Source organism: Sus scrofa, chromosome 15 (assembly GCF_054392235.1).
Source record: "Sus scrofa isolate SSC_HxYL_T2T_F1_AM1 chromosome 15, Sscrofa_HxYL_maternal_Yorkshire_Landrace_v2.0, whole genome shotgun sequence".
Lineage (NCBI taxonomy): Eukaryota > Metazoa > Chordata > Mammalia > Artiodactyla > Suidae > Sus > Sus scrofa.
The window spans coordinates 58863412-58878846 of record NC_139397.1 but is presented as its reverse complement, the minus strand read 5'-3'; the positions used below and the strand labels follow the sequence as shown (position 1 = coordinate 58878846).

General features: G+C 41.7%; 1 protein-coding gene across 2 annotated transcripts in view; it reads right to left on the bottom strand.

Annotated features, from left to right (window-relative positions):
• The window catches only part of WWC2 (WW and C2 domain containing 2), a 186933-nt gene that overhangs the window by 79851 nt on the left and 91647 nt on the right, over positions 1-15435 (bottom strand). For both annotated transcript variants that reach the window (XM_085000947.1, XM_003359464.6), the window contains exon 2: positions 8118-8227. Coding sequence is in view for 1 of the 2 variants with exons in the window: in XM_003359464.6 (XP_003359512.4) it covers positions 8118-8227 (110 nt within the window). In the remaining variant the exon portion in view is untranslated. The remainder of the gene's footprint in view (positions 1-8117; positions 8228-15435) is intronic.

Below are 15435 nucleotides of genomic sequence, written 5' to 3'. Positions count from 1 at the left end.
GTGGCCTTGGGAGATCATTGTATTATAATGCAATAAAAGTTGCATGTTGTCTACTATAGGCAAGAAATATTAGATGATATACTGTTAAAACATATGTACCTCAAGGGAATTCACATTCCGTCGGGTTTGTGTATGTGCAACTGTATAGATAGTGAACACATTGTGAGTTACAAGAGCTTATCAGGGAAGACATTAGACTCTTCAAAGGAACATTACTTCTGTCTCTCATGCATATTTCTACTCTTTCTGTTGTGCTCAGGAAGAGTGAATGAAATGAATATGAGTAACTCTGCTTATCTTCCTTTTTCGAAACCATCTGCTATGCTTATTTGTTACCTGTTTGTTCCTTCCACGGAAAATTATTGAGCATCTACTATATGCACTAGAGGAAACAAGATCTTCCGACATAATCCATCCTTCCAAAGAACTTAAAAAATATAGAAGAAATTGTGACACAGGAATTAGAACAACAACAACTTTATACATCAGAAAAGGGTAGGCGCCCTGAGAAGAGAAAGGTTAAGTGCCACGGCAGTTTAGAGACACAGGGGTTTCCTCTGGCTGAAAAAGTAAGGGCCCTCGGAACAGGCAGTGATTAGTAGGGCTTTGAAAGGTTCCAGACAAGAGGCCCTTCAGGACCTACTCCTGTTTACTGCCCTAGCCCTTTCTTTCCCCCAGCCCCACTCACATCAGCCTTCAGCGGCACTGAACTTCTTTTCTTCCTTTCATTAAGGCTTCCTCAGACCTCTGGCTGTACTTGTGGGCCTTCCTTCTTGCAGGCAGTTCCTCCTCCCAACTGCCAAAGCTTCATCCCCTTGTTCTCCTGGCTGGTTAACTTAGCCATCCTTTGGGTATCAGCTTAAAGCGCCTTCTCTAAGTAGCTGCAGTCCTGTCCTTGAGAATGGATTTAGTGCTTTACTTGTTCTCCATTGTTCTGCGCATGATGGTCTTTCCTTGCACACTCTGCTTTCTCCCTTCTGCCCCAGTGCCCCTCGGGGGACGAGCTATGGTTTCCTGAACATCAGGTTAATAAAGAGGAAACTGATTTTGTAAGCAACAGTGTGCTGCAGAAAGCTTCTAAGGAAGGCCACAAAAGGATCTTAGTTATATTTTAGGAAGCTCATCTGAGAGAAATGTGAAGTTTTAGAGCTGAAATGATTGTGCAGAAATTTTTTTGGATGAAAGACTGTACATTAAGTTAGAGAAGCAGTTTTATAAACTGCATGCAATATAATCCCACTTGAGGTATAAAATGTATTGAAAATTCTGTGTGTGTTTTTGTGTGTGTCAATATGAAAAAGTCTGGAAAGATGCACATTAAAAAGGTTTAGAATACTTAGTTATCCATGAGTTGTGTGAATATGATTTGTTTCTTTATTTACCTACATTTTCTACTTTTCTCCTATGCATCTCTATTATTTTCATAATTTTTTTTTTTTTAAAGAGAAAGTTGGGGAGTTCCCAGGTGGTGCAGCGGGTTGGGGATCTGGCTTTGTCACTGCTGCAGTGCAGGTTTGATCCCTGCCCCAGGAACTTCTGCATGCTGAGGTTGCAGCCAAAAACAAAACAACACAAAGAAAAAGGAGGATTTCTCTGGTAGCTCAGCAGGTTAAGGATCTGGCGTTTTCACTGCTGTGGTGCCAGTTTGATCCCTACCCCAGGAGCTTCCATATGTCATAGGCGTGGCCCAAAAGAAAAGGGGGGGGGGACCGGAACAAAAGGCACAAGGTAAGGAGGGTCCGAATTAGGAAAACAGCAGTGAAAATGAGGCTAAAGGAGCAAATCTAAAAATACATTATAGAGGAAAAAAATCAACAGGAATTGATAAGGTGATTCTACATTTTTCAATTCAGTAATCATGAGGGCTATGATGTTTTGAAAATAACAAAATCATAGGGAAAACTGAAGAACCCCATTTTGTACTACATAGGTAGCAGTGTCCTATAGCTGGAAATGCCTGACAAACAGGAGGACAGTCAGAGCCAGAAAGACAGACGGGGGAGTGGTTCACACAGCAAAGAACAGTCCAGCTGTAGACAAAGAACAGCATTCAAGGGGAGGAGGGTGAGGCCACACCTCCAGGGAGTGACAAGGTAAGGGACTCTCAAAAGAAGTATAAGCAAGTGAGGAGAGAGAGAAGGACCAGTTTGAAGTGAGGAAAATAATGGCTTCAAGAAGAAAGGGAGGAGTTCCCACTGTAGCTCAGCAGTGATGAATCTGACTAATACCCATGAGGACATGGGTTCCATCTCTGGCCTCACTCAGTGGGTTGGTGATCCGGCGTTGCCATGAGCTATGGTGTAGGTGGGCAACTGTAGCTTCCATTCGACCTTTGGCCTGGGAACTTCCATATGCCGCGGGTGCAGCCCTAAAAAGCAAAACAGAAAGAAAAAAGATAAAAAAAAAGAAGAAGAAAGGCGTAGTTGTCTACCTCAGCTCTCATCTGGGCAGAAGAAAAGGATGACTGTGAGTGAGAAGAGGTCCTTGGACTTGACAACAATAGGATATATGTCAATTATCACATGTCAGTGATGCTAACTCCTAAGTGTCACTACCAGCATAAGGCATTTTACGTGGGATATTTGAAGTATCCAAGGTTTTTTTTTTTCTTTATAAAATATCTTAACAGTTTACCCTCTGAGGAAAACATAAAGGATGAAATAAGATAAAGATGAAGTAACAGGACCAAAATTTTATTTCCTTTCTTTTAAAGGAAACAACTCCATAAAAAACATCATATACACCTAAGGAATGTTTGTCAAACCCAAACACACGTGTTGCTTCAAAGTTTGGTTTAGGGTGGATTTTCAGGAGTTCTTTGTCTTGGCTCTGGGTTCTGTGTCAGATAGGTGTATAACAGAACAGTCTTCTGTGAATGATACCGAGTGTGTCAGTAGTATACTCCATAAAAACATGGGGAGTGAAAGATTCCATTCACAAACTTGAACACACACACCATTTAAATGAAATTCTAGAACAGGCAAAGCTAAGCTGTGATGAGAGAAATCAAAATAATTTCAGCAGCGGGGCGGGGATGCCTGGCAAGGGGCAGGAAGGAACCTGATGGAGGTAGGGGTGGAAATATTCTGTATCTTGAGTGGAGTGACAGCTACACAGGACTATACATTTGTCAAAATTCATTGAGATACACATTTATAATCTGTGCATTGCCTTATATGTAAGTGAGACCTTAATTACTAAAAGACAAAAAAATCTAAGGTACAACTCTGACCCTAGCAGAAAGTGATTTACCTCTGGTTGTAGTGGTGATATCAAAACTTAAAAACAGTACTTTTAAATTACTTTCTAGTTTGGAGTTCCCATTGTGGCACAGCGAAAACGAATCCGACTAGGAACCATGAGGTTGTGGGTTCAATCCCTGGCTTTTCTCAGTGGGTTAAGCTCCGTGGTGTTGCCATGAGCTGTGGTGTATGTCACAGACATGGCTCCGATCTGGCATTGCTGTGGCTGTGGTGTAGGCCAGCAGCTATAGCTCCGATTAGACCACTAGTCTGGGAACCTCCATATGCCTAGGGTGCGGCCCTAAAAAGACAAAAGACAAAAAGAAAAAAAAAAAAGAATAAATAAATAAATTACTTTCTAGTTAGTTACAAACACCACCTCGTCAATATCTATATCCCCCACATACAGCCACTAAAAGGTGAGTTCTATCATAAAACACACAAGGCCTAAAATAACATCATTGTCAAGGTCAAAATTTTACACTTCTAGATATTTAATACTGTTATAAAGAGATGGTATTAAGCAGCCAAACATTCTTTATTTCATTTTTTATTGAAATAAAGAGAAAATAATGCTGAAACTATACAACGGCAAGACACAACATATGTGTGGACCAGCTGTTAAGAGAAGATAATACCATTTGCTTCCTAAATTACTTCATAGAAATGTCTTAAAGATTAATGAGATAATGGACCAGGTCCTTTTTAGTGGGAAAACTACTTGCTATGGGTAACTGGGGCAATTTGGGGCACAGTCAATACATTAGGCTGCCAGGATATCATAACTGCATCAAAGCAAAATGGTAGCCTTAAAAATTTATATTCTGATAATCAAGTTTTAGCCTATTCAGAATGCTGCTTTCTGAAGCATAATTTATAATTGAAATGCACTTTAATTTCTTCAAAAACAAATGGGAAGCTTTTAATCTGTGAGTTAAACAATAAAGCTCTTCCTTTCCTCAAACATGGAAGAGCCGATTATCATATTAGGCATCCAAAGACAGAGAGATAAAGATGCAGCCACTGTCCACAAGAAGCTCACAATTAGTGAAGAAAAACATACATATAAATAATTTAAATGCAATAAGACAAGTACTTTTTAAAAATCCTTAAGTACCAGGTGTTACAGAAATACCCACACCGGGCACCTAGTTCAGAATGGGGGCGGGTCCCTGTGAGGCAGAGGGTCAGGGGCCAGGGAAGGCCTTTGGGAAGCAGTGAGGCCTGAGCAAATGGACCTAGAAGCATATGTCAATCGGCTAAGAGGAAAGGCCTAGGGGCTGGGCAGAGTGACTGGGGCTGAAACCGACACACGCAAAGGCAGAGAGCCAAGGGAGGGCAGGGCACACTGCAGTATTGTCCAGTGCCAGGGAAGGACAGGGCAGGAGGGAGAGTGGAGGGTAGCGGGCACACTGCAAAGAGCCCCGAGAGACAAATGCGGTCGTGACACAAAGGCTTGCAGGATGCAAACAAGACTAGTACAGAAATCCTGATACATGTACAGGTAAGGAGGGAAAGGGCAAGAGAAAACTGGGCAGGAGCAGCCAGGTGTGCAAAATAAATTCCAACAGGAGGTGTCACAACATCCAAAGGAGTAAAGAGCAACAACGAGAAGAAATAGCCCTCAGGGACAGGGATGTGGCAGCTCCAGACCAAGGAAGAAGGGCTGGGGTGCTCTTTAGATTCCATCATCCTGAGGACCTCAGCAACCTCAGGAGAGCTGTTTCTGTGAAACGATGGGGAACTCGGAGGAAGTGAGGTTCATGCAGACTGGGTGTGGCCGTCAGTAAGTTCTGTGGTGAAGGGAAAAGAGAGGACCATGCTGGTGAGCACTGGGGTCGAAAGACAGCTCTGCATGTGAGTTAGTGGGGTAGTGAAAATAAGAGTTAGAGGGAGGATGAGCGTGAGGTGAAAGAGAGAGAAGATGAAATTGATAGAGATGGTTATTATTTATTTGTTTTTGCTTTCGGTAGTTTTCGTTTGGTTTCATTTTGAGATTCTACAGTGTTTAAGTACTAAGACCAAAGAAACTTTAGAAACTGAAATGGGGGGAGAAATTTTTTAAACCAGGAAAAAATTGGTAAAGATACTAAAAAGGGGAGGAGGATGGAATATGAAAGTTATTAAGAGGGATCTTTGGGAGGTAGGGGTGAGTGGTTCAGAAGAATTCCTCTTCCACTGAGAAAAAAAGAGCCCTAGAGGTGGGTTTACTGAAGTCTATCAGCAGTGGGAAGAAAGGTGAGGCAATTAATTTTCTCATTTTGGTGCCATAAACCCTTATTCCTGTTGAACCAGGACAGGAAGGTTTGTTTCTGGTTCCTCAAATATTATTTAAGGAAAAAAAGCCAAATTTTTATTCATATAAAATAAGTATGAAAGATTTAAATGGTTATTCATTTCAGATATTCCAGAGTTATTTTCAATAACATAACAATGAATTATAACTGTTTAAAATGAAGTTTATTTTACCAAAAGTAGCCCCTTCCATCATAACACTAATATATTTGGTTGTCAGTCACTGATAAGCAATAAAATCTAATACAGAATAATACTGTATTATTAGGTTTATTAGAAAATACAAAAATAGAGACCTAATCAAACTGAAAAGCTTTTGCACAGCAAAGGAAACCAAAAAGAAAACAAAAAGACAACTTACAGAATGGGAGAAAATAGTTTCAAATGATGCAACCGATAAGGGCTTAATCTCTAGAATATATAAACAGCTTATACAACCCAACAGCAAAAAAGCCAATCAATCATTGGAGAAATGGGCAAAAGACCTGAATAGATATTTCTCCAAGGAAGATATACAGATGGCCAGCAAACACATGAAAAAATGCTCAACATCGCTGATTATAAGAGAAATGCAAATCAAAACTACCATGAGATACCACCTCACACCAGTCAGAATGGCCATCATTAAGAAGTCCACAAATAACAAGTGCTGGAGGGGCTGTGGAGAAAAGGGAACTCTCCTGCACTGTTGGTGGGAATGTAAACTGGTACAGCCACTATGGAGAACAGTTTGGAGATACCTTAGAAACCTATACATAGAACTTCCATATGACCCCGCAATCCCACTCTTGGGCATCTATCCGGACAAAACTCTACTTAAAAGAGACACGTGCACCCGCATGTTCACTGCAGCACTATTCACAATAGCCAGGACATGGAAACAACCCAAATGTCCATAGACAGATGATTGGATTCAGAAGAGGTGGTATATATACACAATGGAATACTACTCAGCCATAAAAAAGAATGACATAATGCCATTTGCAGCAACATGGATGGAACTAGAGAATCTCATCCTGAGTGAAATGAGCCAGAAAGACAAAAGATAAATACCATATGATATCACTTATAACTGGAATCTAATATCCAGCACAAATGAACATCTCCTCAGAAAAGAAAATCATGGACTTGGAGAAGAGACTTGTGGCTGCCTGATGGGAGGGGAAGGGAGTGGGAGGGATCGGGAGCTTGGGCTTATCAGACACAACTTAGAATAGATTTACAAGGAGATCCTGCTGAATAGCATTGAGAACTTTGTCTAGATACTCATGTTGCAACAGAACAAAGGGTGGGGAAAAAATGTAATTTTAATGTATACATGTAAGGATAACCTGACCCCCTTGCTGTACAGTGGGAAAATAAAAAATAAATAAATAAATAAAAATAAATTTAAAAAAATAAAATGCCTAGAACATTGTTTGGAAGAAAAAAAGAAAGAAAGAAAATACAAAAATAGGAGTTCCCGTCTCGGCCCAGTGGTTAAGGAATCTGACTAGGAACCATGAGGTTGTGGGTTCGATCCCTGGCCTTGCTCAGTGGGTTAAGGATCTGGCGTTGCCATGAGTTGTTGTGTAGGTTACAGACATGGCTCAGATCCGGAATTGCTGTGGCTCTGGCATAGGCCGGCGGCTATGGCTCCAATTCGACCCCTAGCCTGGGAACCTCCAATGTGCCATGGGTGTGGTCCTAAAATGACAAAAAGACAATAAAATAAAATAAAATATAAATAAAATGAAAAAGTAAATTTACAAAAAAAAAGAAAAATGAAGACCAGTATTATATTAGACCATCTGAATAAATTTTTTAAGAGTGTCTAGAAAGCTGAATATAAATATAAACACACACCATATAAACAGTACTTCAAGTATGTTATTTAAAAGTATGTTATTTAAAAGTTGTTCACAAATGTAATAAATTCATTGAGTAATATAAAAAAATAAAATGAAAATAAGGGGAAAAAAAAAAGTTGTTCATAGCCACAGTGATTCTCTGCGCTAGGCTGACCGTGTCAGGGACGTGACAGATCTAAAAGCTATTAAAGTGAGAGATGCTTCCCTTCTGATCACAAAGAAATCGGTAAACAGAAACAAGATGTTTCTTGTTATAGTTATAGCTGCATCTTCCAGAGTCGCTGGCCAGTGTCAATCCGTCCCTCGACCCCACCGTGACACACATAGCCTTGCCATTAGGTCAGAATGCACCCAGGCCTGCCTCTTTTTGTGGCAAGGACAGGAAAGGCGGGACCCCACCCTGAAGGCACAGGCTGTGGGGAGAGGAGCCAGATGCCCATGGTCTCCACAGGCCCCAGACCTGCACTGAAGAAAACCTGCACCCCACCAGGCAGGTAGACAGACAGACCGACAGGCCAGACGCCTTTCTCCCTTTCTGCCCCCAAAAGCCCAACTCGATCCATGTGCCCTAAATTCCAAAATGGACATTTCAGTTAAATATTAATCACTGGCAAGTGGAGGTTTAAAATAAAGAAATTCGCTTTGTACAATGTTGACTCTTTTGTATGACTCTAGATTTGGGTAGATTGCTTTTTTGATATGTTTGCTTGTACCACAAAGGAAAACTTACTGTTTATGTGATCGATGTAGTAGACACCAATCTGAGGGTCAAAACCGGCTTCCCATCCCCACGGAAGCTCATCGCCAACACAGTCAGCAAATGACAAGGGCTTCGTTAACCTGTAACAAACCGGAATCAGGGCACAGGTGACTCTTTCCATCAAACCACAGGTGTCAAAATTCAACTCCCCAACCACATGTTAAGTGTCCAAGTTGCGTTTCCTTTTCATTCTTGATTCTTTTTTTTTTTTTTTTTTTTTGTCTTTTTGCCATTTCTTGGGCCGCTCCCACGGCATATGGAGGTTCCCAGGCTAGGGGTTGAATCGGAGCTGCAGCCACCGGCCTACGCCAGAGCCACAGCAACGCGGGATCCAAGCCATGTCTGCAACCTACACCACAGCTCATGGCAACACCGGATCATTAACCCACTGAGCAAGGGCAGGGACCGAACCCGCAACCTCATGGTTCCTAGTCGGATTCATTAACCACTGCACCACGATGGAAACTCCTCATTCTTGATTCTTTATAGAGTTTGCACTTTGGTGCTTGAAATCTTAAAGGAAAAAAAACAAGACTAAAACACAGAGATGAGTATCCAAAAATGCAGTCATAAGTCATAATATCCTTTTGAAAGTTCACAGCCTGATACCAGAGGTAAATCTGTACAATACAAAATGAGGCCATCTTAAATTAGGGCAAAGTCTAAGTTGAGGGTCAGAAGGGTTGGGATCTAGCTGAACAGCCACCCCATGAACAAGGACGGTCTGTCCCGGGGTCCTGGGGCCAGCATCATGGAAATCCACGCGTCAGGACCTCTGAGACATTGTGTACATGGGGCTACGCTGACGTCAGAACTGCATGCTCTTCTATACGTTAATCGACTGTGAAGTTCACTGAGAGCTCTCCTTGAGAGGAGGGACAGAGATCCCGTTTCTATAGGTACCTTGTACTTAACAGTCCCTCATAAAATGGCTAATGGAAGCAAACACATCAAGTGTTTATATATCAAGATGATCAGGGGGAAAAACTGTAATTGTAATGTATACATGTAAGGATAACCTGACCCCCTTGCTGTACAGTGGGAAAATAAAATTAAAAAAAAAAAAAAAAAAAAAGATGATCTCACCCTTTGTTTTTGTTTTTTGTCTTTTTCTTTTTTCTTTTTTTTGTCAGGGGAGCTGCACCGGCAGCATGTGGAAGTTCCCAGGCTCAGAGTCGAATCAGAGCTGCAGTCGCCGGCCTACACCACAGCCACAGCAACACTGGATCTTTAACCCACTGAGTGAGGGCAGGGATCAAACCCACGTCCTCCTGGATACTATGTCAGGTTAGTTACCGCTGAGCCACAACAGAAACTCCTGATCTCATCTTTCGAAACTGTCTTATACTTTATCCTTAAGCTTGAAAACTAGTGGGGAAATCAGTTATCTAAGCAGAAGACAGGTTTCAGACTTAATTGTGGGGTGATTTTCTCTTTCACTTCATTCCTTTTCTCTTCAGAGGCTTTCCCCGGCTGCTAGAGGGCCAGCACCACAGATGAGGGACCCCTCTGCTGTAGGGTGATTGACCTCAGGTGACATCTCTTCTAATTTAATGCTCTGGCACCACCAGCATGGTTCCTACACAGGAACACACCTGGAATCTCTGTGATCCAAGCTAATCAAGAGCACTGATTTCATAGCTCAACTGAAACACAGGTCAGTTCCAGGATCGCACCATTCAGCAGAATAACAAAGGGCGTCCTCTAAAACATGAAGAGGGAGGAATCCCCTTCTTCCCAGGTGCGGCTTGTGACAGCCTTCCTCCAAGGACATGAGACACCAAGGGATGAGGGGGGAAGGGTCTCCTTTTCTCCCTGCCTGTCCACAGCGGCAAGTCCGCTTCTTGAGATGGCTCCCGGGGCACCGGCCCTGGAAGGCCGGTACGCTAACAGAAGGAAACACGGAGCCAGCGCAGCCACTGACCTGCTGGAGCCTCCCTGCTGGGCCACTCTCGATACCTCAGGTTCCTTCTCTTCATTTTAAGAGGTGGTCACATCCCCCACACACAGACACACCCCCATCCTCTCTCTGCAGTTTAACTATCTGCTTAGATTAACAGGAGGATAAAAAGGGATTAACTTAGAAAAGTGTCTAGGACGTGGGTAAGCAGTCCATAAATGTGAGTGATTATGAATACAAGCATGACAAGTGAATGTTCTCCCTGACTCTCCAGTGGATCCAGGTCTGGCAGCATCACCTAGAGCTGTGTTTCTCAAAGGACAGTCCTCATGACCAGCAGCGTCTGCCTCTGGCAACGGGTGAGAAGCAAACCCTTGGGTCTCTAGCACAGTATATGCTTTCAAATCAGAAACTCTAGGGCCCAGTAATGTAGGTTTTATCAAGCTTTCCAAGCAATTCTAGAGAATCTGGCTCAGAAGTTAAGAACTTGAAATTCCACATCAAAGGGACCTGGAATCAAATCTTTGTTCTGCCACTTACCTGGCAAGTTATTAACCTTGAAATCCCCTGTTTCTCAATCTGTTTTTTCAAAAAGGCAGGGATGGGGGGAGGGGGCGGAGCTGTGAAGATCATGAAGTTTAAATGAGAACCAGATAGTGCCAATGTCTGACAAATGGAAGCTTCAGCATGTATTAGATGAGTGTTAAGCAACACGCCCAAATCTGGCAACTTGCCATATTCACTTTGCAAACCTCAAGTCGAACTTAATCTGAGTCAAAAAACTGTTGCACTTAGAATTGTGCTCAAATCCCATCTTACATCATAAAAACTGCCCAGGAAAAGTGAGTTTTCTTTTAACAAAGGAACCAGATACTATCAAAAAGCTCCCCCACTGAGGGAAGTGGCTTGTCCTCATACTCTGTCTGTAAGATTGATCTTTGACCACAAAGCCCCTCAAATACTGTTCTACTTGAAGATTCTCCTTTCCCAAACTCCCTTATCTCTGCTGTCTAAAGGCATGCATCCTGAAGCAATGAAGAATCAGGAGACATGGAAATGGTAACTTTAAATGATAAAAGAGAGGTAACAGACAAGTTTTATCCTGGCACCAAATCAACATGTTTAAGCATGGTGTGAATATATTTACTACTTTAAGAATCAGAAGTCACAAGTTTCAGAACGTGCACTATGATTACAAGTTAGGGTAACTTGATTGCACCTGGAAATAATCCAGGTTTTGGTATTAATTGTTCAACAGATAATAAGCACTTCATTAAGATGTTTTCTCCATACCCTATCAATAAATAAAAGCATTAAATATATATTTATAAATTACAAAATTTTAGTTCTTATCCAAATTATAACACATAAATAGAATAACATTCTCAGGTACCAAACAAACAAAATTAAGCACTCCATTATGCTGCTATCCTGGTAAAGAAAACATATTACTATGATATACTAAGTAAACATGAAACAAAAATAACAGATGCATTCCAAAATTAGAAATAACATGCCTCAGAACAAATACAGTGAGCAGAAATGGTGATTAGCTTCTAAATTTCTTCCTCTTGTTTTGCAAAAGGAAATCTCTGAAATCTTTGATGGTAAGGAAGTGAAAACTGGATGGAGTTTGCTGCTTCCCCACAAAGCAGTGACAGCACGCAAAAGGCCTGAAATTACCAAGCGTCTTTATGCTAAATTCCAGAGATTACTCTTTGCTTAAAAGAGAGTCTTCCTTTGCACCGTGGCTAATGTGAGGAAAACGGCAGTCTACTACTGCACTTTGCACAGTTTACATACAAGATGTGAACTTTGCATGGTATCTCCCCTCCTTGTGGACACTGTATCATTCTTTTATACAACCTGTCATTTAGTATTTATTGTCAGGCCATGGATCCCTATGACACGAGATGCCACACACACAGATGGCTTTACATGATGGTGGTGCTGCAGTGTGTGTAAACACACATCCAGAAACACTGACTTCGTGCCAATTGTGCTAAATGGAACAGCACTTGACAGAGAAAACCATTTTCAGGTTACTAAGACTCTTGCCACAATCCCAGCCTCCCAAACGTACGTTTAGCATGAATGTTAAAGGTTAGGAAGAGTTATTTTTACTTTGCAGCATCTGTTGCTGCTGTCTTTTAACTAACTCAAGGCAGACTTGGTACCATCAACTGTCTGTGATGAAATCGGCCCCACAAACTCGCCTGAACTGCTTTAAGGGAACGGGGGAGGAGTTAAGGATGAGGTTCACAAAGTGAATTTTAAAAGGAGGGTAAACTAGCAGAAGTCTCTCTGCAGTTCTGAAAGAATCTGTGATGATGTTGATTGGTTCCCTCCGAACAACTTCTATCTGTGTCCATCATGAGTCAGGGAAAGTGGCAACACAAAGGAATAAAATGGGCCAGTAATAGGAATGAGTGAACAGAGGCAGCAAGAGGAAACCCGTTTTTCGGGGGTTTTTTTTTTCTTTTCTTTTTTGGCTGCACCCATGGCATATGGAAATTCCCAGGCCAGGGACTGAATCTGAGCTGTAGCTGTGCCTGCAGCTGCAGCAAGGCCTGATCCTCAACCCACTGTGCCATAGTGGGAACCCCCAAGAAACTAGCTTTTAAGAGAAATTATACAAAACTTCAGAGGAGGGTAATGCAGTTAGTTCTGTGTCTCTGGGGAAATAAGCTTAAATTCTTCTGAAAGAGTCATATTAGATAGACGAGAACTGCCAGACAAGGCAGACCCTAGTCTGGGGCCATGGGTCAGGGAAGAAAATGCTGCTCCAAGTTTAACTGCTCATCCGACAAAACCAGCTACAAGTGGCATTACTGGGAGGTCTGACCTGGCTCATTTCTTCTGATTGAGTCCACGTCCTCTTGGATCTGCTTGCTCTCAGGTCTGCTCTTCTTGGCTCTAGATTGGCTCTTCCGACAGCTTAGACCCACCCAGCTAGTTTTATCCTTGGTGCCAGAGAGAAGCCCTTTCATCCCTCTTCTATGTGATGGGCTTTCGAATATTTACACAGAAAGATCTTGTTTCCTAAGTCTGCCTGCCTAGAAGTTGGCTGCCCCGCTGCCCTCTCCTCCATCCTTAACCCCAGGTTGCTCCTCCTTGGTCTGAAACCTCACTTCATCAGTTACTGAGTGTTCATTTTTTCTCCCTCAGCCTACAGATAGAGAGTTACTGCCCCCCTCTGCTTCAGAAAGCCTCCCCTCAAATCTTCTGACTCGTCTTTTGATGTTTACTCCCTAACCCTTTGCTTATCCTAACCTAGAGATTTTAAATCCGGAGGACTTAGAAGACCCTATCAGAATCTGCCTCATGCCACCTAACCTGATTCCCTAAACCAACCAGGTGATGGAGAAAAGGAAAACTCAATTTAAAAATGAAACTGGGAGTTCCCGTCATGGTTCAGCAGTTAACGAACCTGACTGGCATCTGTGAGGAGGCAGGTTCGATCCCTGGCCTCATTCAGTGGGTTAAGGATCCGGCATTGCTGTGAGCTGTGGTGTAGGTCGCAGACATGGCTTGGATCCCGAGTTGCTGTGGCCCTGGTGTAGGCTGGAGGCCTCAGCTCCGATTGGACTCCTAGCCTGGGAACCTCCACATGCCTCTTGAGAAAGACAGAAAGAACAAAAAAAAAGAAAGAAAGAAACTGGAGGCAAAGTCTATGCTTCAGAAATATCTGTTATGAAAACTATGAAAGGTTTAGACAAAATTAATAGCTAAATAATTCTCAGATTTGGACAACTTCATTTAATTTTAAGTAAACTTTTTATTCCTCAAAGAACATTTGAATAATTTTAAAATAAGTTTTTCAAAAGCAAGATTTTCTTTTTCTCTCATTTTCTCACTTACATAGGAAATACACAGTAACAAGTATTCAACATCATTAGTTATCAGGGAAATGCAAATCAAAACCACAACGAAGGGAGTTCCCACTGTGGCACAGCAGGTTAAGGATCTGGTGCTGCTGCAGTTGTGGTGTAAGTCACAGCTGTGGCTTAGATTCGATCCCTGGCCTGAGAACTTCCATACACTTCAGGTACAGCCAAAAAAAAAAAAAAACAAGACAAAACAAAAAAAACACAATGAGGCACCCACTGGGATGGTTATAATTTAAAAAAGAAAAATGACAGGTGTTGACGAGGATGTGGAGAAATTGGAATGCTATATATTGTTGATGAGCATGTAAAATGGTTCAGCCTCTATAGAAAACAGTTTGCCAGCTCCTCAAAGAGTTAAACACAGAATCACTGTATAACCTCACACTTCCACTCTGAGTGGTATACACCTAAATGAACTGAAAACAGGTACCCAAACAATTACATGTTCATGCACATTCATAGCAGCACCATTCACAATAGTCAAAAAGGCAGATTTTCATCAATGGATGAATGGATAAACAAAGTGTAGTATGTATATGCAATGGAATATTATTCAGCCATATAAAGGGATGAAGTACCTATATATACTACAATGTGGATGAACCTCCAAGCACTATGTTAAGTAAAAGAAGCAGACATAAAGGTTATCTATTATAGTCCCAGTATATGAAACATCCAGGATAGACAAGTCCATGAAGACAGAAAGTAGATGAATGGTTACCAGGGGCAAGGGAGGGGGTAAATGGTGAGAAAGTGCTCAGTGGGTGATGAAAATGTTATGGGACTAGATAGAGGTGGTGGTTGAACACCACTGTAAATATATATATATATATGTATATGTATATGCCACTGAAATGTTCACTTTCAAGTGGCTAGTTTTGTGTTATGTGAACTTCACCTCACTAAATTGTTTCTAAAAAATAGTAACAACAATGCCAAGACTCCAAGTGAATATTTTCACAAGAAGAAGTAAAATAATAAAAATATGGGAAAATGTTCAACTTCATTAATAATAGGAAGAAATGCCAAATAAAACAATAATGAGGCTTAATTTTAAGCCTACTAGGATATCAAGTTTCTGTTTTGTTTCGCTTTGTCCTGAGGATGAAACTCAGTTCTGGTGAGGATGTGGGAAATCAGTTACTTTCCTTTATTGCTGGTGATTTTGTAACTGGATACATCCTTTTAAGAAACAATTTGGCAGCATTAAAAAGCCATTAAAAAGCTGATTCCCTTTAACCTAGGAATGCTATTCTTACACAGTGTTCCCTGGATCCTGTCCCACTGACCACCCCATAAAGACTCCAGGGCCACCTAAGGCATCCTGATGACACTCTTGTTTTGATGAGCTTCTCAAAGGCAGGGCCTCTGCACCACTCTGCATCTCTAACCCAGTGTCCTCAGTGCACAGTCGGCATAGAATCAATGCTGACTGAATAAATGCAGATTAGAAAAGAAGACAAAGATGAAAACAGGAACATCAGGGAAGAAGCATCAT